The sequence below is a fragment of the Heteronotia binoei genome, chromosome 2, assembly GCF_032191835.1.
Source record: "Heteronotia binoei isolate CCM8104 ecotype False Entrance Well chromosome 2, APGP_CSIRO_Hbin_v1, whole genome shotgun sequence".
Lineage (NCBI taxonomy): Eukaryota > Metazoa > Chordata > Lepidosauria > Squamata > Gekkonidae > Heteronotia > Heteronotia binoei.
In genome coordinates this window covers 185,888,839-185,911,411 of record NC_083224.1, presented here as the reverse complement: position 1 = coordinate 185,911,411, position 22,573 = coordinate 185,888,839, and the positions used below count along the sequence as shown (strand labels likewise).

At 48.2% G+C, this 22,573-nt stretch overlaps 1 protein-coding gene across 1 annotated transcript; it reads right to left on the bottom strand.

The window, feature by feature from the left end:
* Positions 1 to 691: 691 nt before the first annotated feature.
* LOC132567065 (uncharacterized) lies at positions 692 to 21,274 on the bottom strand. The gene is made up of 7 exons (XM_060232664.1): positions 21,204 to 21,274; positions 13,316 to 13,411; positions 10,171 to 10,313; positions 8,146 to 8,413; positions 6,336 to 6,517; positions 4,716 to 4,774; positions 692 to 986 (listed from the first exon to the last, which is right to left on the bottom strand). Exons 1-7 carry the CDS (start codon positions 21,256 to 21,258, stop codon positions 836 to 838), a joined length of 954 nt encoding a protein of 317 aa, XP_060088647.1. The 5' UTR covers positions 21,259 to 21,274; the 3' UTR covers positions 692 to 835.
* Between the last annotated feature and the right edge of the window lie 1,299 nt (positions 21,275 to 22,573).

The window sequence follows — 22,573 nt, the reverse complement described above, 5'->3', positions numbered from 1 at the left end:
AAAAAGTTCTTGCAACAAAATGAGCTGTGTGTAGATTCTATAGCATTATACCCCATTGAAGTTTCTTCCCTTCCCAAACCCTGCCCTTTCCAGGCTCCTCCCCAAAATCTCCAGGAATGTTCCCACCTGAAGTTGGCAACCAGTTTGGTGTAGTGGTTAAATGTGTGGACTCTTATCTGGGAGAACCGGGTTTGATTCCCCACTCCTCCACATACAGCTGCTGGAATGGCCTTGGGTCAGCCAGAGTTCTTGTAGGAGTTGTCCTTGAAAGGGCAGCTGCTGTGAGAGCCTTTCAGCCCCACCCACCTCAAAGGGTGTCTGTTGTGGGGGGAGAAGATATAGGAGATTGTAAGCTGCTTTGAGTCTCTGATTCAGAGAGAAGGGTGGGGTATAAATCTGCAATTCTTCTACTGGTGACTAAGGTTGCCAATCTCCAGGTAGGACCTGGAGATCTCCCACTATTACAACTGATTTACATGTTTCAGAGATCAGCTCCCCAGGAGAAAATGGCTGCTTAGGAGGGTGGGCCCTATGGCATTGTACCCTGCTGAAGTTCCTCTCCTCCCCAAACGTTGGTCTTCCCAGTCTCCACTCCCCAAATTTCCAGATATTTCCCAAACCAAAACTGGAAACCCTATGAAGGACCCTGGATGTCTCTTCCGAGAAGAAATAGTTCCGATTTGTGCAGTTCTTTCTTTCAAAATATATTTTTATTTACACAATCGCCATGGTCTCTCATTTACATATCGTACACGTTGCTCCCTCCCTCGGCTTGCAGTCTGTACCCCCGTTTCAGTTGCAAGATTCCAGTTTCTGGGAAGACAAAAATGCCTCTTCAGACATCGCACTTGCAGGCCTGGATTGAGAAGACAGTGCGCAGCTGGCCACTCCGGCTTCGGAAAGTATGAGTCTCATACTGCCGTGGGATGCAACGGGTGAAGACGCCCTCTGTCAAAAATAGGCACTTGTCCGGAGCGTGGGAATCCCTGAGTTGGAAAAGAAGAGAATGCAGCGTTGGTTGGCTTGCAAACTAATCCCATCCTTGTCTCAGTTATGAATACAATAAATAGTTTTGCCAAGCGGCTTTCTTCCATCTGAACTACAGGGATAACATCATCCTACCTTACTGGGTTGTTGTGTTGTCCTACCTTACTGGGTTGTTGTGTTGTCCTACCTTACTGGGTTGTTGTGTTGTCCTACCTTACTGGGTTGTTGTGTTGTCCTACTTTACAGGGTTGTTGTGTGTCGCCCTACATTATATAGCTGTTGTAAGAACTATAAAGCTAATTAAATGTTTGGCGCAATGGTTTGACGTAGCGTTCAGGCGGCTTCATGTGTTCCTGTGACTTCTAATGTATGCAGAGGTTTTTTTTTTTTACTGGCATTCTTTTTTCTGCTCAACGTGTGCATCTGAATGAAAAATTCCGGCCTACCCCACAAGGCTCCATACAAGCAAATCCTGAATTGGGTGACCAAACTGGGGCTCGGGAGCCACATGTGGTTCTTTCGCACATATTGTGTGACTCTTGAAGCCCCCACTGCCTCGTTGGCTGGCTTGGAGAAGGCATTTCTCTCTTTAAATCACTTCTTCAAGCCAAGCCAGCTGGCAGTTTGGAGAATGCATTTGAAGTAAGTTGCTTTCTTTCCACCTCTCCCCATCTATTTGCTTTCCTTCCTCCCTCCCTCCCTCCCTCCCTTCCTTCCTATCTTGCAGCTCTCAAACATCTGATGTTCTCAAACATCTGATGTTCATGTTTATGTCTTGCAGGTCCACCATTCAGGAGGTTACGCTGCCTATAGACATGGAGAAGAAAACTTGGTTTGATCCTTCAGGGTTATTCTTATGGATAAACCTACCTACATCCCACCATCACCAAACAGAACCTTCATATTCAGGGGCAGTCTACCTCTGAATGCCTCCAGCTTGGGAGGGCGTAGACCTCGGTAGCTCCTTTATCCCTGGCTTTGTGCCCCTCCAATATTGGCAAAGGGATAAATCCAGCACTGGATATCTGCTCTACGGCACCAGGTGGGCAGAGCGGCTGGGAATGAACTTAACTCTCACAGTCTTTCTCCAGGTGCATTTTCGAATGTCACAGGTACTTGAGGCTTTTCTATGCTGGTCTGTCACTTGGGGTGGGGAAGAAGGAGGGACACCGGGAGAAAGATCAACACCCAATACACAACCGTTTGCAAATAATAGGGGAATGATGTTAACATCCTCCTACTCTGTGTGTGTGTGTGCGCATGTGCATGTGGGGACAGGACCTCCGACATTCATACTTTTCCTCCTAAAAATACAATTTTCTGGCATATACACTGGAAATGCATTTTGGCCCACGAAGCAGTGGTTGTGTGTCTTCTATACATAACTACATCTAATTAACTACATCTAAAAAAGCCCCATGGTGCAGAGTGGTAAAGCTGCAGTACTGTAGTCAGAGCCCTCTGCTCATGACCTGAGTTCGATCCCCAGTGGAAGCAGGGTTTTCAGGTAGCCAGCTCCAGGTTGACTCAGCCTTCCATCCTTCCGAGGTCGGTCAAATGAGTATCCAGCTTGCTGGGGGGAAAGTTTAGATGACTGGGGAAAGCAATGGCAAACCACCCCATAAAAAGTCTGCCATGAAAATACGTCACCCCAGAGTCAAAAACGACTGGTGCTTGCACAGGGGACTTCCTTTACCTTTAACTACATCTAATCGTGCACCCTTTTTTATTGTCCAGAGGAAGATGGCAGAAAGTGCCATTAAGTTGAAGCCACAGGGTTTTGAAGGCAAGGGACAAATGGAGGAGGGTTTGTCGTTGCCTTTCTCTGCACAGCCACCCTGGATTTCCTTAATGGTCTCCCATCCAAATACTAACCACAGTTAACCCAGCTTAGCTTTCAAGATCTAATGGGGTAAAAGGACAAGTCCTCTTGTGGATCAAAAACTGGCTAATTAATAGGAAGCGGAGAGTGAGTATAAATGGGCAATTTTTGCAGTGGAGGGTGGTAAGCAGTAGGGTACCACAGGGCGCAGTACTGGGTCTGATGCTTTTTTAACTTGTTCATTAATTATTTGGAGTTGGGAGTAAGCTGTGAAGTGGCTAAGTTTGTGGATGACACTGAATTGTTCAGGGCGGTGAGAACCAGAGAGGCACTCCAAAGGGATCTGTCGAGGCTGGGCAAGTGGGCAGCAACATGGCAAATGAGGTTCAACATGGCCAAGTGCAAAGTAATGTATGTTGGGGCCAAAAATCCCAACTATAAATCTTATGAGGCTAGTCTGGGCCATAAAGGTCACAGTGGTGGTGGGGTCACTTCATTTTATACCCCAGCTTATGTAGTTTTCCTCTCCTTCGTTGTATTCTCTCAACAATCACTAGGGCTGTGTCACATCCAAGTTGAGAAATACCTGGAGATTCGGAGTGTGGAGCCTGAGGGCGGCAAGTGTTAGGGAGGGGAGGGACGTCAGTGGGGTGCCATCCCAGAGCATCCACTTTTGAAAGAGGCCATTTTCTCTGGGGGAACTGATCTCTTGTCTCCTGGAGATCAGTTGTAATAGTGGGGGATCTCCAGCCACCACTTGGGAGGCTGGCAATCTTATAAAAAGGCAAAAAAATGCGATTGGCCCAAGGTCGCCCAGCAAGTTTCATTGATACAGTGAGGATTTGAACTGGGGTCTCTCAGATCCTAGCTCTCTGTCCTTCTCTGCTTTAACAGCCAGCATTTTGAAACTAGTTTCGCATCCACTTAAACCAAGGGTGGCCAAACTGCGGCTCATGTGGTTCTTTCATACATATCGTGTGGTTCTTGAAGCCCCCACCATCCTGTCGGCTGACATGGAGGAGGCATTTCTCTCTTTAAATCACTTCTCCAAGCCAAGCCAGCTAGCAGCTCAGAGAATGCATTTAAGTTAAAGTTGCTTTCTCCCTCCCTCCCTCCCTCCCTCCCTCCCTCCCTCCCTCCCTCCCTTCCTTCCTTCCTTCCTTCCTTCCTTCCTTCCTTCCTTCCTTCCTTCCTTCCTTCCTTCCTTCCTTCCTTCCTTCCTTCCTTCCTTCCTTCCAGAAGTATAATACAAAATAAGTTCTCAGTTGACTCCTTGTTCAGGATACTCTTTGTAGGGGGTCTTGGCACCCTAAGAAGTGAAGAATGAACTTAACTAGACATTGGGATTTTTCCCCCTTTCGGTGGCATTCATGTTTGTATTGCTATGGAGACTTTTGGGCTTATGCACATACATAATAGGGGAACGATGTAATTTGTAACTTTGTTTTCACATATATAGAACATTTGGATAAACAGCACATTGAGATTAATATTAATAACAACTTCTGCAGTTTGTATTTTGTTATTTGGGGTTATGATGCTGGTTGTATTTTTCTTGTAACCTCCAGGTGGCACCTGAAAATCTCCCACTATTACAATTGATCTCCAGGCAACCAAAATCAGTTCTCTGGGAGAAAATGGCTGCTTTGGAGGGTGGACTCAATGGCATTAGACCCTGTTGAGGCCCCTCCTCTCCACAAGCCCCATCCTCTCCAGGCTGTACCCCAAAAATCTCCAGGATTTTCCCACCCCAGAGCTGGCAACCCTTGGAACTGATCTCTGTTGTCTGGAGATCTGTTGTGGTTCTGAGAAAACTTCAGGTCTCACCAGGAAAGTGACAACCCATCCTACACTCTCCTCCCACCCTATCCTGTCTGCATCATGTGGCCAGAGCAGCTGTACATACCTCAGCAGGCAACGTTTCCCTGAGACGCATCCCCCCAAGCACCGGCCAACATCGATTTCCTGTAAGATTTGCAAGACAAAGAGCAGGAAAGGAATGACTGGCGGTTCCCCACTGGGCAAGACAGCTGGAAATCAGAGGAACATCCCCCCCCCCATCTGTGTTTTGGTCAAGCATTTTGCAGACAGAATAATTTCAGCTGAATGGGGAAGCAGCAGATGATTCTGGTGTTGAGGCAATAGCTGAATCAAATTTGGTTGATAACGATTCCGAATAGGATCACCACATATAAAGCGCATGCGGTCATGGTCAGCGCAGAAATCCGGTTGCCTTTTATCGGTTAATGAAATCAGGAAATCCAATTTGTGCTGTACAATAGCAGATGTTTGCATGTAATAATAATAATAATAATAAATTTATTTTTGTATCCCGCCCTCCCCCGCCAAAGGCAGGCTCAGGGCGGCTAACAAGGCATGGTAAGTACCATGGTTACAATAAAATACAATCATTACTATAAACAGTTAAAATAGATTACCGGTAAGTTACATTCATAAGTTAAACTAAAAATTAGATACCAAAGTAAACCATTGTGATTTATCAATTAAGGTGCTACAATTCAGAGTATGTATAGGATGGCTAGCTGTCATATCCCGGGCTTCATCCTAAAAGCAAGCTGAAAGAGGGCGGTTTTGCAAGCCCTGCGAAACTGATTTAGGTCTCGCAGGGCTCGCACCTCCTCTGGTAGTTGATTCCACCATTGGGGAGCCATTGTTGAGAAGGCTTGCTCCCTCGTTGATGTACTTAGGAAGTGGTTTGTATACTTTCAGAGGATAGCTTTGTTGGTCTTGGGATTGCCACCCTCCAGGTAGGGCCTGGAGATCTCCCAGAATTAGAACAACAGAGATTAGGTCCCCTGGAGAAAATGGCTGCTTTGGAGGGTGGTCCATATAGCATTGTACCCCAACTAGGAATAAGGCCTGTTGTGAAGGAAAACACAACGGGCTCTAGAAAGAGGTCTTCTCCACAAACCTTCTTGTTCCCTTCACGGGCTCCACCCCCCACCCCAAATCTCCAGGTATTTCTCAACCCACAGTTGGCAACCCTAGTTGGTCTCCAGTAGAACAGCTAGATTCAAGTCCAGTAGCACTTTTCAGACCCACAAGATTTTCGGGATATCAGCTTTCGAGAGGCAAAGCTCCTTTCTATTGCTGTTTGCCTTGTTTTTCCTGGAATTTTCAGGCATTTCTTATGTACACTGCGTTATATTTTTCTTGTTTTGGCAGCAGTGAGGAGGATTATGTTAAAAGAATGCTGTGGTGGTTGTTAGGGTTGCCAGCTCTGGGTTGGGAAATAGTTGGAGATTTGGGGGGTGGAGCTTTGGGAGAGTGTGCTTTGAGGAGGGGAGGGACCTCAGCGGAGCATAACGCCATAGAGTCCACCCTCCAAAGCAGCCATTTTCTCCAGGGGAACTGATCTTGGTTGTCTGGAGATCGACAGTAACAGCAGGTGACCTCCAGGCACCAGCAGGAGGTTGGCACCCTTCATTGTTGTTAAGTTGTGATATATTTGCTGTTTATGGTGAAATTTTATGTTAAAAAAAGGCAGATGGTGACCAGAGCTGACCTTCAGGTGCTCCTGCCTTTCCCCGGCGGAGTTGAGCAGGACTTCAAAGTAATATTCCCGATGGGAGACCCGGTAGCAAGACTCTCTCAGCTCACAGCTCTCCAGTGTTTGGACCACGTCATTCCCGTTGGGACTCTTCAGCAGAACCATGTCAAAATGTGTGGGCACGCAGACCAGCCCGTCTGAAAAGACATCCAGGGAGACTTTTTCCTCACCATCCCAAGCAATGAGGGGTTCTGGCTTGTTCTAGGTAGGGCTGCCCAGGGCTTCTTTTGTAGCAGGAACTCCTTTGCATATTAGGCAAGTGACTGGCAGGGCACAGGGGGTGGGTAGGGTTGCCAGCTCCAGGTTGGGGAAACTCCTGGAGATTTCAGGATGGAGCCTGGGGAGGACAGTGACCTCAGTGGGGTACAGTGCCAAACAATACTCCCTCTAAGCTGCGGAGTCTTGTGAGCAAAAATTCTATTTTGTGAGCTACTGACATCAAAATTATGAGCTACTGAATAAATCAGTGTGCTCTGGGGCCATTTTCCTTGAGCTAAGACAAAAATGTGTGAGCTGGAGAGCTAGTTCACACTAACTCAGCTTGAAGGGAACACTGATGCCAAAGAGGCCCACCCTCCAAAGCATCCGTTTTTTTGGCAGGGGAACTGATCTCTTCGATGGGCTAAGTAGGAACCCTGTAGCACCTTTAAAGGTGCCCCTGGACTCCTACTTTGTTCTGTTGCTTCAGATCAACACGGCTACCCGTCCGGATCTATGTCGATGGGCTGTAATTCTGGGAGATCCCCAGGTCCTACCTGGAGGCTGGCGCCCCTGTTTCCAGCTGACAAAGATCAGTTCACCAGGAGAAAATGGCTGCTATAGTGTGGTGGGACACTGTACCCTATTGAAGCCCCTCCCAAAATCCTGCCCTCCTCAGGCTCCACCCCCCCCCCCCCAAATCTTCAGGAATTTCTCTACTTGGAGCTGGCAACCTTGTGGGTAGAAATACTTCCTTGTTGCCCCTAATGCCAGGCTCCTTGGCATTAGGCTCCTTGTGGGTAGAAATACTTCCTTGTTGCCCCAAATGCCGGGAATGCCCTGCAGAGAGCACTTGCCAAAGGGAGCAAAGATCTCTGTGGCACCAAGAGGGCATAATGAGAAGGGTCCAAAGGTAGCAAACCGCATGACCACAAAAGACCCCCCATCTAGAGGTGTCAATCCCCAGGTGGGGGCAGGGGATCCCCAGGTCTGGAGCCCCCCCTCCCCCCCGCTTCAGGGTCATCAGAAAGCAGCGGGGCTGGGGGGGGGGAGGGAAATGTCTGCTGGGCACTCGATGATTCCCTGTGGAGACTGATTCCCATAGGGGATAATGGAGAACTGATCTCTGGGGCTCTGAGGGGGCTGTTTTTTGAGGTAGATGCACCAAATTTGTAGCATAGATTCCAGTACCTCTCCTCCAAACACCCTCCAAGTTTCAAAAGGATTGGACCAGGACGTCCAATTCTATGAGCCCCCAAAATAAGGTGCCCCTATCCTTCATTATTTTCCAATGGAGTGAAGGCATTTAAAAGATGTGCAGTCCCTTTAAACGGGATGGCCAGAACACCCTTCGGCATGCAGTCATGCTTGTCACACCCTTGCTCTTGGCTCCACCCCCAAAGTCCCCAGATATTTCTTGAACTGGACTTGGCAACCCTAACCCCACCCTGAAAAAGCCAATTCGTTTGAGAAACTGATCCCAACACCCGCCTTGTGCTCTTGCTCATGAACATTTCCCTGTGCTTGACAAAATGCCACCTAGCCAGGTCTCCTCAAGGTCGGGTACCTTCAGAATGCGGTGGAATGGAGCACTTGCCGACATCTATGGTCTTCTCCAGCGGGGAGTCTGGGAAGAAGGTTTTAAGGGACGGCAACCGGAGACACTCAGCTGGGCTTGGACTGCAGTGGCAGCCCTCTATCACCTCCACTTGCCGGAGGCCAGAGAGAAGAAGCACGTTCTCCAACCGGATGCTGCTGGGCTCACAGTGGTAGTCCAGCGGGCAAGAACGTTCAGCCTTGTTAGACGGCGGCGTTTCCAAGAACCGATCCTGAAACTGCATGCAGTCACAGAGGAAGAAACAAGGTGAGAATGTGAGTTTCTGAGGTCAGACTCATGGACGATAGGTAAAGCAATGGCTGAAGCCATGCTAAGCAAAGGAAACCTCCATGTTGCCCTGACCAGGATAGCCCAGCAGGGAAGCTAACCAGAGTCAGCTCTGGCAAGGGCTTGGATGGGAGACCTCCTTGGAATACCAGCAGGCCGGAGGATGGGGCAGGCTTTATTTAGCAGGCTTTATATACTCCACGCCTCCCGTAGGGGTCAGTCACTAGAGGTCACCATGACTTCCAGGTGCACACACACAAATACAAAAATACAATACCCGCCCCCCCAAAGGGAACCTCCATATCCAGTGGCCACGAAACTTCAAAACCCAGAAACTAGGGGAGAGGATACAGCATAGAGGCTATACAAGTCTCTATGCCCTGTTTGTTGTCCCTCCAGGGGTTCTGATTTATCACTGTGTGAAACAGAAGGCTGATCGAGATGGACCACTGGTCTGATCCAGCAGTTTTCTTGGAAGAATATAGCCATTCGGCAAACTCAGATTAGCATCTATGACACCAGGTGTTTAAGAAGAGCTTCTCTGGATAAAAAGCTAGGGCAGGTCTTAGAGGACCACATGAAGGGCCCATCTATTCCAGCGTTTTATTTCCAACAGATGCTGGCCAGATATTTGCAGGGAGCCAACAAGTGAGTCATGAAGGCCACAGCCTCCCCTTTCATTTATCCCCCAGCGTCTGCTATTCAGAGGTAGACTGCCTCTGAACATAGACGTTCTGTGGCTAAGAGCTTCTGGCCAGACTAAATGCTCCCCCCTCAGCAATTATAAGGTTCATATGATTACTTTATTCAAAACAAATCTGCCCCTGTTCCTTAGGTAAGATCAGGGCTTCTTTTGAGCAGGAACGCAGAGGAATTCAGTTCCGGCTGGCTGGACATCAGGGGGTGTGACCTGATATGTTAAAGCCCAGCAGGAACTTATTTGCGTATTAGGCCACACCCCCTGATGCCAAGCTAGCCAGAACTGAGTTTCTGTGCATTCTCTCTCTCTTTCTCTCTCTGTGTGTGGTAGGAAAAGGCCTGTGTAAAAAATGGTGATGTCAGGGCCTAATATGCAAATAAGCTCCTGCTGGGTTTTTTCTACAAAAAAAGCCCTAGGCAAGATTGACACAATTGCAGATATCCTTCTGGAGTGTCCTTTGTTTGCTAATCTCAGGTGTTATATTTCACTATTTTTGCATATCTATTTGCTGACAGGGATCTGAAAGAACTCTAGCAGCTGCAAAAACACTTTTTTTTACTCCTTTTGTCTATTTGGTGATAAATGACCAATAACAACTATTCACTGTTCAAGATCGATGTATTCTAGAGCTTTAAGCAGATAAAAGGAAAGGAACAGCTACAGGATTCTCTTCCTCCTCCATGAATTTGTGTATTTCCTCTTCATACTAATGATTATTGCTGTTTCTTCCAGCAGTGAGTTCCACAATGTCTGCCCTAAATCTACCGTCAGGTAATTTTAGTAGATCCACGGTGATTTCAGAGTTCTACCACCCCATGCCTCATCTGTTTCCTACCTGAAAAAGGAAGCAGATATGGATCTGGCCCTCTCTCTTGTTAGAAGTTTCAGAGAGAAGGGATTAAAAACTTGACTCTCTTGTATCCCACCATCAATGTTTCTCCACTGTACCCCCAATAGAATGATATTCCGTGTGGGCTATGTTTGTGAACAGAACCTGTCATCCTTACCTTCTTAGTTTTAAGGAATTCCAGCATAGAGGATGGTCTGGAGAGGCCAAGGACTCCCGCAATGTAGGATGTCATCCTCTGGGAACCCCCACAATGGGTCCGGCACGTGCCAACATCAATGCTCGCCGGACTACCAGAGACATCTGGCGGGGGGGGGGGGTGAAGGGCAGATGCAGAAAGCAATTTTGTAATTTTAGCAAAGCTCACAGATGCTGTCAAAAATGACATTCTCCCTGCTTCCTCTAGGGCCTCAAAGAGAAAAGAAGAAGAATTGAATTTATTTCCCACCCTATACTCTGAATCTCAGAGTGGTCACAATCTCCTTTTACCTCCCCCACCCCCCACAACAGACACCCTGTGTGATGGGTGGAGCTGAGAGAGTTCTTACAGCAGCTGCCCTTTAAGGACAACTATGAGAGTTATGGCTGACCCGAGGCCATTCCAGCAGCTGCAAGTGGAGGAGTGGGGAATCAAACCCGGTTCTCCCAGATAAGAGTCCGCACACTTAACCACTGCACCAAACAGATGTCAAGTAAGCCCTGCAATCATTTTAAGACTAGAGGCAGAACTTGGCAGACACTCAGGATTCAACTCAGACTTTCTCTTGGAGGCCCAGTCCTCTCCCTCTGCAAGCGGGGAAAATGTTAAACCTAATGGGACTATCGCCTCCTCGTTGATTCCTAGTTTTCCCTAAATACCATCATTTGGGTTAGAAAGAATTTCATTCCTATATGTATTTCTTACAGAAAGGATGAGATGTACAGAGGGAGAGGAGATTGGGGAAACAATCAGGTGACCCCTACAGATCAGGAGAAGAAAGGAAGGGCGTAAACTGAGGATGCATTGTTGACTTCACTGAACACTAATTAAGCCCATGGAGCTTGCAAGCAAAGCTGCATCGAATGCAAGGACAAGTGACTCTGGGTGAAGCGCAGTGCAAGATTCCATTCCGTGGCTTAAGTTAAGCTTTGCTAGAGATCAGCTGTCAGCATTAAAGCTTTAGAATTCGTAACCGCAATTGACCCACGGACTGCCCTCTGCAACTAAACGGAACCTCCAGGTTGGAAGACAGTCTACCTTTGATTGCAAGATGTTGGAACAAACAGGTAAGGGCTGTTTGCCTTTTGCTTTGCTGGGGCGGGGAGCTTCCCTGAAAGATGATGGTGGCGTTGATGCTATGTTGCCTCAACATGCTGCATTTGCCCCCACCCCCGGATTTCCTAGTCGTTATTTTTAACCATCCCCCTACAAGTAGGGGAAGTGGCCGATCTTTCAGTGGGATAGCTGAGGAAGTAACACAGAAACACCCCTTAATGGGGAGGTTCATTGTGGCCAGGGAAGGTGTGAGACTGCCTGCAATCCTGCAGAAACAAGAGGTGGGGGTTGAGATTAGGAAGGGAAGAGGAAATCGGAGATGATCTGTTGAGAGCCATGTAGGCAAACATTCCGATTTGGAGGAGTGTGTGCGCAAAAGCATGAGCGGGGGACTCCCATTGCACCAGGTGGGGGTCATGCGTAGAGATCTTGTGCAAGGCTAGGACACAGCAGCGTCAAAAGTTCATGCTGGGTAAGGTCGCTTGCAGAGAGCTGCCAAAATGACTCTCTTCTCACCTCAGCTAAGAATGAAATTTGACTTTTCCCTGGTGTTTGCAGTATGATTGCCAACCTCTGTCTAGGCGGCGGCGATAACAAGTCCTTCCACGTTCAAAGGCAAGACTTTGGGGAAATTGTAATTTAACCGCGCGCAAAGAATTGAAATCTTGCCGTGCTCCGATAAAAGTTGTTGAAAGCTGGTCAAAGCTTCTAGCGAAACAAAGGAATACAAAGTACTGCCTCGTCGCGGTGTGCTTAATACATTTGGCATTGAAACTATTCAGATACACTACAGGGTCTCCTCAGGAGCAACTGGACTGAGGATTCCTTTGAATGTGGAAGGACCTGTTAGCGTCTACGTGGGACTGTTTATCATGAACTTTCAAAGACTATGTCCTTCCTTTGTTTTCACTTTAGGTGTTCTGTATATCAGGATATGTTTATAAGATGGTTTGTCTGAGAGTGTTTTGAATGTTATAGAAGTTTGTTTTGTAAGTTTATATAAGTGTATTATTGCTTCTTTGGAGGCTGGTTATCACGGAACCTTTGGGCTTTCTCCTGTCACCAGCCTGGAGGTTGGCAACCCAAGAAGGTGGACTTAACCCACTGAGATCCCTCCCTCCCCGAGCTCCACCCCCACAAATCTCCAGGTGTTTTCCATCCCAGAGTTGACAATCGTATGAGTAAATAGGGTTGCCAAGTCCAATTCAAGAAAAATCTGGGGACTTTGGGAGTGGAGCCAGGAGACTTTGGGGGTGGAGCCAAGATCAAGGGTGTGAAAAGCATTACTGAACTCCAAAGGGCCATCATATTTAAAGGGACCACACAGCTTTTTAAATGCCTTCCTTCCATAGGAAATAATGAAGGATAGGGGCTCCTACTTTTGGGGCTCATAAACTTGGACCCCCTGGTCCAATCACTTTGAAACTTGGGGGTGGTATTTTGGGGAGAGGTACTAGATGCTATACTGAAAGTTTGATGCCCCTACCTCAAAATACAACCCCATCCAGAGCCCCAGATACCCACAGATCAATTCTCCATTATTTCCTATGGGAATAAGTCTCCATAGGGAATCATAGAGTTCCCAGCAGACATTTCCCTCTCTTCCCCTTGCTTTTTGATGACCCTGAAGTGGGGGGGAGGGCCTCCAAACCAGGGGATTCCCTGCCCCCACCAGGGGATTGGCAACTCTATGAGTAAATATTAAAAAAATCAAAAGCTAGCAACACAATAATTTAATGGGATCACAGCGATCAGAGGACTGGCTGTTGAGTTCTGAAGCTGTCCAGCTTGTGGCAAATGGTAGGAATGGGACTATCTTAGAAGTAACGTTAGCATCTAAAAAGGGATGCCCCGGGAATGTCCCTTGCGCAAGGCAGGATTTTCCTCCCGATTCTAATCGAAAGGAAACTACAGATATTGAGGCTGCACAAACTAGGCAGTCTTCACACCCAGATTCAGAAGGAGATTTCGTGTTCTGTGTATCTTGCAACGGCAAATGTAATTCAGCACAGGCTTTTGACATCAAAACTGGCCTCTCGTCTTGACTCACCCTGTCCGATGTAGACGTGCTTTGTTTGGCGCTTGCAGCATCCTCGCTGGGCAAAGAGGTTCCGCCCTTCTTGTGATCGGCCAGCGGACGCCACGGCTGGGGGGGGAAGAGGGACAGATTTCAGCGCTTGCAGCGTCGGGTACATTGCAGAGAATGTCAAAGACAAAGGGACAGACGTACGCGTACAGTAAGAGGTTCATAAAATTAAGTGCGGGTTGGAGAACACAGTGAGAAATTAGATTCAGGTGGGCAGCTGTGTTGGTTTGAAGCAGTAGAACAAAGTTTTGAGTCCAGGGGCGCCTTTAAGATCAACAGGGTTTTATTCAAGGGATAAGCTCTCGTGTACATGAGCATTTCCTCAGATACCGTAAAATGGAATTGACCAGTCCATACACATAAGGCAGAGGTTGAACAGTAAATTGGCATACAACTTAATGAAGATGTTTTAACAGATGCAAATTGCATGAACTAATCTATTTCATTGTATCTGAATAGGGTTGCCAAGTCCAATTCAGGAAGTATCTGGGATCTTGGGGGTGGAGCCAGGAAACTTTGGGGGTGGAGCCAGGAGACACTGGGATGGAGCCAGGAGCAAGGGTGTGATACGCATAACTGAACTCCAAAGGGAGTACTGGCCATCCCATTTAAAGGGACAGCACACCTCTTAAATGCCTTCCCTCCATTGGAAATAATGAAGGATAGGGGCATCTTCTTTGGGGGCTCATAGAATTGGACCCCCTGGTCCAATCCTTTTGAAACTTGGAGGCTGTTTTGAGGAGAGGCATTGGATGCTATACTGAAAATGTGATGCCTCTACCTCAAGGAACAGCCCCCCCCCCCAGAGCTCCAGATACCCCTGGATCAATTCTCCATTATACCCTTTAGGAATCGGTCTCCTTAGAGAATAACGGAATGCCCAGCAGACATTTCCCTCCACCCCCGCCCCACTTTCTGATGATCCTGAAGCGGGGGGAGGGTCTCCAAACCAGGGGAACCCCTGCCCCCACCTGGGGATTGGCAACCCTATATCTGAGGAAGTGTGCGTGCACACAAAAGCTCATACCTTACATAAAACATCGTCGGTCTAGATGCCACTGGACTCCAACTTTGTTCTATGGTGAGAAATTGTTTGTTTCCCCTGCGTGACTAGAATTCAGGGTCAGCCAATGCAAGGGATTGGCAGAAGAGACAAAACAAAACACTTGTTCACACAAGATGTCATTTCCTTACGGAACTCTCTGACACAAGATGCCGCAGTGGCTATCAGCACGGGTGACTTTCAGAGATAAACTCATGGAGGAGGCCTATTAGTGATTACGACGGCCAAATGGAACTTCCACATTCAGAGGCAGCATACCTTTAAGTACCAGTTTATTCCAAAAGGGAGGCGTTCCCATCATCCTGGCTGGCAGATTACAAACAGGACACGGGACCATATGAATCCTTGGTTGGATCCTGTAGGGTTCTTTTTATGAATTGACACTGGCTGCAAAAACATTCTGTGCCTCTTAGGAATTTGAAAGACTCTTCTAGCTCTATTTTTGAAGCAGGGAGGGAATAATAATAGACCTGGCTGGGATAGCCCAGGCTAGTTTTCATCTCCTCCGATCTGGGAAGTTAAGCAAGGTCAGTCCCGGTTAAGGACTGGGATGGGAGATCACCAAGGAAATCTACAGAGGTAGGCAATGGCAAACCATCTCTGAAAATGTCTTGCCTTAAAAACCCCACAGGGTCACCGCAAATCAGCTGTTACTTGACAATAAAAAGGTAAAGGTAGTCCCCCTGTGCAAGCACCAGTCGTTTCTGATTCTGGGGTGATGTTGCTTTCACAACATTTTCACAGCAGACTTTTTTTACGGGGTGGTTTGCTATTGCCTTCCCCAGTCATCTACGCTTTCCCTCCAGCAAGCTGGGTACTCATTTTACCGACCTTGGAAGGATGAAAGGCTGAGTCAACCTCGAGCTGGCTACCTGAACCCAGCTTCCGCCGGGATTGAACTCAGGTTGTGAGTAGGGATGTGCATTCGGTTTAGCCGAACCGAATCAACCGCCGAATCACCCCTGTATACGGAATAGGGGGGGGTTTTTGCGGGGGAGGGGTTGGAAAAGTTCCTGTATTGTTAAAAGTTTTTTACTGTTTTAAAAAGATTCTGTGTTTGATTTGTTGCTGCTGTGTTGTGCTGCTGTTGTTCCTTTTCTCTTCTAGTTCTGATTCTTGGGGTGGTGGGGGTGCTGTTTGGCCTAATTGTCATTGTTTAAATGGCCACTTTTTTAACAGTTGAGTTTGTGTTGGCCTTCTGTTTGAATCTATTCTCTATTGCTGCAGGTTTTGCCTGATCGGTGACGTCAGCACACGCTGGAACTCCACCTGTGCCATGCTGGAGCGCATGGTGGAGCAGAGAGCAGCCCTGGATGCCTTTGTCTCTGAGATGAGGGTCTTTCGGGATGAGAACCATCTCACCCAAGAGGATTGGGTGGTCATTTCTCAGACTGTGGAGGTTCTTGGGCCCTTCAAGACCCACACAGAAATGCTCTCATCTGACACGGTGAGCATCGCACTGGTCGTCCCCTGGTCCAGATGGCCCGTGAGGACCTGGCCTCATTTCTAGTGCCAGGTCAAGGCTGTGCAGATGTTCTTCCAGCAGTGCGCACCCTGGTTGTTAGGCTGCAGGAAGGGCTTGAGGCCCGCTTTCAGACTTTCACCCAGGATAAGGTCTACATGATGGCAACCATGTTAGACCCGCGCCTTAAGGGCACAGTCGCCGAACGGGCCAACGAGCTCAATCGCTGGCAAGACAAGCTCTCCCAGAAGGTCGAGTGTTCCAGAGTCAGGGCAGGCCCAGTGCCGGTAGTTGAGGAGGAGGGGGGTGGAAGCAGCTCATCTGCCACTTCCACTGCTGTTGTTCAACCCCAACCTCCCCAGCTAGGCAGTGTTTCCCACCAGACTCACGCCACGAAGAGTCCTGAGGTGACACTCATCGGGGGGGGGTCATTGGCCCCTCTAGGAGCGGTAGGGCACCGAGAGCGAAGACGGGTGCTGCGATGGTGAGGGACTATCTTTTGGAGCCCCTCGAGCCGCAGGAAGCGACTCCTTTGGACTACTGGGTCACGAAGGAGGAGATCTGGCCGGCCCTCTCCTCCGTGGCCAAGGCATTCCTCTCATGCCCACCGACGAGCGTGCAGAGTGAGCGCGTCTTTTCACATATGGGCAACATTGTCTGCCCACATCGCAATCACCTGCAACCCTGGACAGTTGAGCAGTTGGTCTTCCTGAAGGTCAACTTGCCTCTGTTCGGCTCCCCGAATGTAGACTTTGAGAGTGAATGAAATGAGCACCTACTTGTGCATGTATCCTCTCTTGGCCCGTGCTTGGAAGGTGGTTGTAAAACGCTCCTCCACTAAAAATAGTCTAGAGTCCAAAGACAGCCCAAAAACTCACTCACAAACTGATTGGCAGTGCATCCCCCCACCCCACCCCTCATCCCTCCCCAAACCAAAAGTGAATGCTGGTTTAAAAACTGCAAACCGATCCAAATTTCCCCAGTCCCCCATCCACACATGCCTAATGTGGAGAAACGCCATTTTAGTCAATGTTGGTGCTTCTTTGGGAAGGAACATGAAACTGCGAAGCAGGCTTCGGCCTAGCCTTCCCCTCACTCCCCCCTCCCTTCCAGAGCCAAACCAACAACACTAGGGGGAAAGTCTCCTAGAGAGGCAGGAAGTTCTTTTGTTCTTGGCATGTGCTAGGAGGAGGAGTTTTCAGTTCTCAGCTGCAGCTCGAAGGAAGAGGTTGCCAGTGTGGGAGCTCCTGCCTGTGCATGCGGCCTATTCAAGAAAATGAGGCCTCCAGGCAGTAAGACCAAGTAAGTCATCCAAAAAGGCAGGGCGTGTTTAGATCAGGGACAGCAGGACGCGTTTAAAACCACATTTTGTTTGTCATGCTGTTTGCTGCACGGGTGCTGTGCTGTGCTAATTTTTTAAATGCAACTGTTTTTGTATTTTTTTTCTTTCCCTTTCTTTTTCTCTTTTAAATAAACACGCTGTGTTAAGAAGGGGACCCCAGGGAAGGGGGAAGGCATGCAGTTGGATAAGGTGCCAATCCTCCAGGGGTGCACCAAAGAAGTGCTGAGGTCTCTGTGAAACCCAAGTGCAGGGTGGCAGAGGACCTTGAGGCCTGGCCTCATAGCTGGAGAGGGGGATTGGGAGTCCTGTTCCTCTCAATCTGAACCCCTAGACTGAGCAGGTGGTGGCAGCGAGCCCAAGGGGCAGGAGGAGAAATAGCTCCCTCCAGGAGTTGGCGACTCCATAGGGAGCAGACGGGACCGGGTCTGAAGGCAGAATCGGGCCGGTTCCGTCACACCTAATAATACTGAAAGGGCCATTGCAGCCCCCAACTGAAACTGACAGCACCCACAGGCCCAGCCCGGATAACCCAGGTTTTTTTTTCAGGGGAAGGAGGAAGAAAGAAGGAAGTGCCAGTGATGACGACAGGCAGCCAGCAGCCATGCCAATGCTGAGGTCCCTCTGATGGGACAGTGATGCTGGTGTGTTGCTGAGCTGAAAGAGAAGGAATGGTTGCCTTCCTCTCACACAATCTGAGGCCCTCCCAGTGATCTTCCTCATTTGGGGTGCAATTCTGGCTCGCCTCCTCGTGGTGCACCCTGGGTAACGCAAAAGAGCCTGGACCAGCCAACCATCCATCACTCAAGGTAAGTCAAAATGCTTCTTGCTTTGTGTCAGATACAGAATGATGTGGAGCTAGGTGTGGTGGTCCACCACTTGTCTTGTTTGAGAGTTGTGTTGTTTGGGGCAGGGCTGGAGAGCTGGCATCTGTAGATTGTGTGTTCTGTGGCAGGGAAGCTGGCACCTGGGTGAGAGACCCAGAGCCAGCATGCTTGTTGTGCTTGGCCAGCTCTCCCCGTGTTGTTTGGGGCAGGGCTGGAGAGCTGGCATCTGTAGATTGTGTGTTCTGTGGCAGGGAAGCTGGCACCTGGGTGAGAAACCCAGAACCGGCATGCTTGTTGTGGTTGGCCAGCTCTCCCCATGTTGTTTGGGGCAGGGCTGGAGAGCTGGCATCTGGGTTTGCTACAGCCTTGTCTGCAGAGCAGACCTTGAGCAGATTGTGTTTTGTGTGGCAGTGATGTTGGCAACTGGGTTTATATTGGTTCCAGGCCTGCAGGGTTCATAGAGTAGATAGAGGGATGTAGTGCATTTGGGTCCTATAGAGATTCTCTGGTGTGAAGTTAGGTTTGGCTTTGGGTGCCCCAGGAATTGGAACCCCTGGTCCAATTTTTTTTTTTGGCCTTGTGGGTTTTGTGTGGGACAGTGCCCTGAAGCTGCACAGCAGTGTGAGGGGCTCTCCTCAAAACCTCTTGCTCCCCAGAGCCACTCTTCCCACGACAATTACAGTGAGAAAGTGGCTCTAATTGTTTTTTTCTCACCATTGGGAGCAATGTTCCTTTTGGGGTGCCCGCTGATGGGTGCAGTCTTTTTGGGCCTGGGGGGTTTCATGCTGGGGAGTCCTCTGAAGCTGCCCTGCAGTTCTGGGGCCTCTCCCTCAAACTCCCCTCTGGCCAGAGCCACTTTCCCCACAGCAATTGTAGTGGAGGAAGTGGCTAATTGGGCTTTCCCCATCATTGTTGGCAATGGACCTTTTGGGGAACCCAAAGACAGGGATCCCCTGGCCTAATCTTTTTGGGACTTGGGGGTTTTGTAGGGGAGAGTCCCCTGCGGGTTCCCTGCAGTTTTTGGGGCTCTCCCTCAAACCCCCTGCCCCCCCAGTAGCCTCTAATAATGCCCTGTTGCCGTTGATTTCAGTGGCCCATAGGGTATAATGGTGGAATAGGGGCATCCTCTTTGGGTGCCCCTGGAATGGGATCCCCTGGGCCAATCTTTTTGGGACTTGGGGGGTTTGTAGGGGAGAGTCCCCTGCAAATTTGGGGGCTCTCCCTCAAACTCCCTCCCCTCCAGGCGGCTTCAAATATACCCTATTTGCCATTGATTTCAATGGCCCATAGGGTATAATGGGGCCGTATATTTGGAAATAGAAGATATTGGATTTATATCCCACCCTCCACTCCGAAGAGTCTCAGAGCGGCTCACAATCTCCTTTACCTTCCTCCCCCACAACAGACACCCTGTGAGGTGGGTGGGGCTGGAGAGGGCTCTCACAGCAGCTGCCCTTTCAAGGACAACCTCTGCCAGAGCTATGGCTGACCCAAGGCCATGCTAGCAGGTGCAAGTGGAGCAGTGGGGAATCAAACCCGGTTCTCCCAGATAAGAATCCGCACACTTAACCACTACACCAAACTGGCTCTCCGTGCATCTAACGTATATGAGGCTATTCTGACTACGGATTTCAGAAATATATAGGATTCCGTAGTATTCCCTCCCCCCATATACTTCCGAATCCATGTACTTCTGATTTTTTTTTTTTGCACATCCCTAGTTGTGAGCAGAGCTTAGGACTGCAGTACTGCAAGTTTACCACTCTGTGCCACAGGGCTCTTTACTTGACAGTAGTTTCTATCAATATTCCCTCTAAGCTGTAGAATCTTGTGAGCAAAAATTCTGTTTTGTGAGCCACTGGCATTAAAGCTGTGAGTTACTGCATGAATTAGCTTGCTCTGGGGCCATATTTTCCTGAGCTAAGACAAAAATGTGGGAGCTGGAGGCTAAAAACTGTGAGCTAACTCACACTAACTCTGCTTAGAGGGAACACTGGTTTCTACTACCATCAGGGAATTAATAATAACTTTAAAAAATACCCTCTTGCATGCAAATTGGCATGAAAACATCCAACTTGCTAGGTCAGCAAGTCAAAACAATTGCTCCATTGTTTCCCGGCAAACACCTGAAGGATGAACAGTGAAAACTTAACCTGTTGAATCTCTGCCTTTGAGGCAGCTCTTAAAAGCACAGAATCATTCTAATAATCATTCTAATAATAATAACAATCAATCATAGAAGTAAGTCCATCTAAAAAAATATAATACAAACATTAAAGTCCCCTCTTAATCAAATTGGTATCCAGAGGAGGACATAAAACAATGTTATATAGACCACAGCATTCCAAATTTATTTAGAGAGTCCCTCTTAAATTAATCGTCACTACAGGTAAACCCCCCCTCCCATTTTAAATCTTCATTATTAGAATGGTACATAGATATTTATATTGTTATTATTGCAATTTAGATACTAAGCTATTTCAGCACTTTATTTAGTAAATGCACATATACAGTAAATATTCAATTTAATTTATTGTTACGTAGTTCTTTTTTGCATGCTTAACTACTGCCCACCAGCTATATGTAGCACTGCTCACTGTACCCCGTTCCTTTGTCTGATGAAGTGTGCATGCATACGAAAGCCTACATTCTGAATAAAACTTTCTTGGTCTTAAAGGTGCTGCTGGACTCCCACCATGTTCTATTGCTTCTGACCAACACGGCTGCCCACCTGGATCTAATTCTTACATGGTAATTCAAACAAGTTTACTTCAAAATGCAGAGATACACACAGAATCATATACAGAATACAGGCAAGATCAAACCCACCCAGTCACCAAAAGAAACCCCCCCCTAAAGAAACCCAGATTACAAACAGTAATCAAGTAACACAAACTAATGCCAAACCGGCATGCATTGCTTATTTGAACCAAAACCCTAACCCTCAAACATTAGACCTCTGTTTTAAATACCTCCTCCCATCCAAATTATAGGTGACTTTATCTAATTCTATCTTGTTACATTCCAAACCTGAGTTGAGCAGAAGGAACTTCCCATTTTAACTTTTCTCCTCCACCCTGTGTCAAATCCAGTGACCTCAGTGGCCTGCTAATGGTTTGTGAAGCCCTTAACTGCCCACGGTTCAAGGCAAGAAACCTCACCAGGAAAAGTGGAGATCCAGAAAAGCCAGAGGAACATCATCATCATCAACACCATACCTGGAGCTTCGTTGCTGCCAATTCAGAGGCACCGCTTTGCTATTTATACCCCAAAGCAGCTTGCCAAGTAGCCAAATGGCCTTTGCATGTTACTGCCAAGTGGTCTGCTCCAGCGGCACCTTGTCTGGATGGAGGGGCCATTCTGATCTTCAAAGCCTTCTTTAGAGGATCCAAGCGTCTGTGTGTCAGGGAGGGGGCATTTCTTCTGCTTTGTTAACCAACCCTTGAAGCTTAATTAAGTTCACAAGCTGCTTTCAAGTGGGTCATTTGGGAGGGGGGGGGACCATTAATGCTTTGAGCCCCTCATCCCAGCCCCCTTCCTTTAAAAAAAACAAAACCTGGTGAGATAACTGCGCTTGGCTCCAGAAGCCCTATCAGGCTGAAAGCATCTCTTTGATAGGCAAAAATAATTACAAGGGGAAAGCTGATGGGTCTGGAAAGACATCCCATCGTACTTGGAAAATAAGCCTCGCTGAACTCAAGAGAGACTTTTTGTTTTGACAGCTGACTTAGGGCGACTCCTTTGGGCTTTCAAGAGAAGGGATATTCAGAGATGGTTGGCCATTATCTGCCTCAAGCCACTGTTATTCCTTGGTGGTCTCCCATCCAAGTACTAGCCGGGGTCAACCCTGCTTAGCTTCTGAGATCTGACGAGATTGGGCTTGCCTGGGCTATCCTGGTCAGGACCAGAGAGACTTACTGCCAAGTAAAGAGGCGTCAAAGTGTGCCACATAAAACGTTTTGGGGACTGGGAGTACAAAGAGAGCAACAGAATTCCCAGAAGCAGTGTTCCCTCTAAGCTGAGTTAGTGTGAGCTAAAAAGGTAAAGGTTTGGTCCCTGTGCAAGCACCAAGTCATTACTGGCCCATGGGATGACCGTCACATCATGACGTTTTCATGGCAGACTTTTTTTACAGGGTCGTTTGCCGTTGCCTTCCCCAGTCATCTACACTTTCCCTCCAGCAAGCTGGGTACTCATTTTACCGACCTCAGAAGAATGGAAGGCTGAGTCAACCTTCAGCCAGCTACCTGAACCCAGCTTCCGCCGGGATTGAACTCAAGTTGTGAGCAGAGAGCTTTGACTGCAGTACTGCAGCTTTACCACTCTGCGCCACGGGGCTCTTACAGCTAGCTCACTGTCTTTTAGCCTCCGGCTCACACATTTTTGTCTCGGCTCAAGGAAAAATGGCCCCGGAGGAAACTAATCTACGCAGTAGCTCACAGCTTTAATGCCCGTGGCCCAAAAAGCAAAATTTTTGCTCACAAGACTCTGTACCTTAGAGGGAGTATTGCTTGCAAGCGGGAACACTGGA